The 2,601-nt window shown below is 34.4% G+C and overlaps 1 protein-coding gene across 1 annotated transcript; it reads left to right on the forward strand.

Annotated features, from left to right (window-relative positions):
- Nucleotides 1-2,318, forward strand: LOC112792321 (probable WRKY transcription factor 14). The gene is made up of 3 exons (XM_025835513.2): nt 1-716; nt 1,158-1,298; nt 1,569-2,318. Exons 1-3 carry the CDS (start codon nt 259-261, stop codon nt 1,888-1,890), a joined length of 921 nt encoding a protein of 306 aa, XP_025691298.1. The 5' UTR covers nt 1-258; the 3' UTR covers nt 1,891-2,318.
- Nucleotides 2,319-2,601: the final 283 nt, after the last annotated feature.

The raw sequence follows: 2,601 nt of genomic DNA on the forward strand, positions 1-2,601 counted from the left end.
TATTAGAGTAGTAAAGGAAGGGAACAACCAGTTTTGAACCCCCATAATCCTGTTCCTTTGCTTTTTCTGGCTTCTTAATACCCCCAAACAAGCCATTTCCTCAGCACATATCAACCCTGTAATAACCAACAGAATTCCTAGAATCGCATGCCTTATACGTCGTCATTTAATAAAGCCTAGCCCTGCACCCCTGCCTGCAAATTAAAGCTTCCAAAAGTGTATATATATAGATGTTCCAAAATTGGACATCTACTCGTTATGGAGAATAATAATAATAACAAGGAGAAGTACTATCAAGGTGATTTGAGTGACATAATCCGTGCTAGTTATGGTTATTATGGGAGCTACAACTCAGCATCATCTGAAGCTTCTTACATGGTGGAAGACCCTCCTATGATGGCAAACTTCGGTGATCCTTTCTCAAACTCGGCAGGAGATCCCTTGCTACATGATATGCCCTACTTTAACACTTTATCTTGGGGACTGGAACCTGCTACTTGTGATGATGATGATGATGATTGTATCATGACTCATCATCAAATCTCTCATCCCAACCCCAATTTATTATTACCCACCATCTCAACGTGTCAAGATTCTTCCTCCACAATAATGACAGTTAATAATAATAGTACCAAGCCTTCTTCTGCTTATTGCTTGGTGGATAATAACACAGGACCAATGGTAGTGCAGATCTCAGCTCCTGTTAATAAGCGAAGGTCAGATACGCTTGTTTTAAATAATTAATTTTACTTTGATTCTTTTCATGCATGATCAGGATCGCACTGCCCGGTTAGATAGGGTTTTTTTTTTCCCTCGTGAGATATAATTGATTAATAAATGGATTAATGAGGTTGAAGAGTTGATGATGGAGGCTTGTCATGGAGATTTAACCCACATGAAAAGTAGAAAGTTAGTAAGATATTGTGGCTGTCACTATAACAATAATTACTAACGGAGCTTTCAACACTAATTAATAAGTAAGCTTATCTTTTCAATTAGTACTACTTTTCACACAAGTGAAGACTCCTATTCTATCAATCACTAGCTATACCAAAAGAAATATTCTCTTGTATCTATTTGAAATAGATTTAGATTTATGAGATAACTAATCAAAAAGTAAAAAGTAGTTATTGTAAGTTGTTGTGAAACTTGTTCAGGAAAAGTCAGGCAAAGAAGTCAATTTGTATTCCAGCAGCAGCAGCACCAAGCAGTAGACAAGGTGGAGAGGTAGTTCCCTCTGATCTGTGGGCTTGGAGGAAATACGGTCAAAAACCCATTAAAGGTTCTCCATATCCAAGGTAATTAACTTATAATTAAAAATCTGATCTCTCTTTAGTCAATACTTCATTATTATATAGATTTAGTTAACCACAAGTTAAGGTTGTTAATAATAAAAAATTTTAAATATTTTATTTTATATTTATATCGAATAATGAACGAAATTCACACACCTTAAGCAAGCAATTACTTTTCGTATTGAGAAATATTTGGCTCATTGTATACATTGTACAAATACTTTATTGGTTTTTAGAGAGATTTTTTATTTTATTGTTGTGTATGTGTTGTAGGGGTTACTATAGATGCAGCAGCACAAAGGGTTGCCCTGCAAGGAAACAAGTGGAGAGGAGCAGAACAGATCCAAACATGTTGGTCATTACTTATACTTCCGAACACAACCATTCATGGCCAACTCAAAGAAACGCTTTGGCTGGTTCATCACGATCCAATAAGAACACAATCACAACAACAAAGCCAGAAGAGCAACAACACAGCAACACTGACAGCAACACTGCGTTACTCGCAGTGAAGAAGGAAGACATTCATAATAATAACAATCTTGAGGACTTGTTTGCAGAATTGGGACAAGTGGAGCGTGATTATATATGCTGATGATCATCATCATTATTACGAGAATGATTACACCACCAGATAGCACCTCATTATTTGAAGATAGACCAAGATATATAGGACCCTCTGGCAGGAGGTTATATATAGGTGAAAACTCACGTACAGTTATTTTCATGCGAAATTGTTAGTTAAGAATCATTAGATAATAATTTTGTCAAACATGTCAAATAATTTGATGGTTCTTAACTAACAACTTTACATAAAGACAACTGCACGTGAGTTTTCACCATATATATATATATATATATATATGATCATAACCTAAAATCAGCCACAACATCTTCCTCTGGATTAGTTACCTTAATTAGTAATTACTCTTCCACTAAATTTCTGTATTAGGAAATAATATTACATAACCAATCACTACTAAAAGTTGTCAACGCTTGTGTATCTTAGATAACTTTTAAATTTTAATTAAAAAATTGTAAAAAAAAATCTATATAACTTTGTTTTAGAAGTTTGTAACTTAAAAATATGTGAAATAATCTAAGTCTTTATTGTTATGCCGAAATTTCATTTTTGTATTTTTTATCTTAGTCTCTTAGATGTCGTGTGGGTGAGATATGATCATGAGGTTTGAGATATATGGCACTTTGAATTAATCTACATTGAGTTATTGTGATTTACGGGAAAACAAAGTGAGGGATATAATAGTTGAGTATAGATAGTGGGGTGAAAAGTGGGGAGAATGGG

The sequence above is a fragment of the Arachis hypogaea genome, chromosome 13 (assembly GCF_003086295.3).
Source record: "Arachis hypogaea cultivar Tifrunner chromosome 13, arahy.Tifrunner.gnm2.J5K5, whole genome shotgun sequence".
NCBI lineage: Eukaryota > Viridiplantae > Streptophyta > Magnoliopsida > Fabales > Fabaceae > Arachis > Arachis hypogaea.

Bases quoted from the DNA above. Each gene is read 5' to 3' on its own strand.
- LOC112792321 (XM_025835513.2), top strand. From the start codon at position 259: ATGGAGAATAATAATAATAACAAGGAGAAGTACTATCAAGGTGATTTG. The intron at 717-1,157 runs GTCAGATACGCT...AAACTTGTTCAG, and splicing joins GCTCCTGTTAATAAGCGAAG to GAAAAGTCAGGCAAAGAAGT. The intron at 1,299-1,568 runs GTAATTAACTTA...TATGTGTTGTAG, and splicing joins AAAGGTTCTCCATATCCAAG to GGGTTACTATAGATGCAGCA.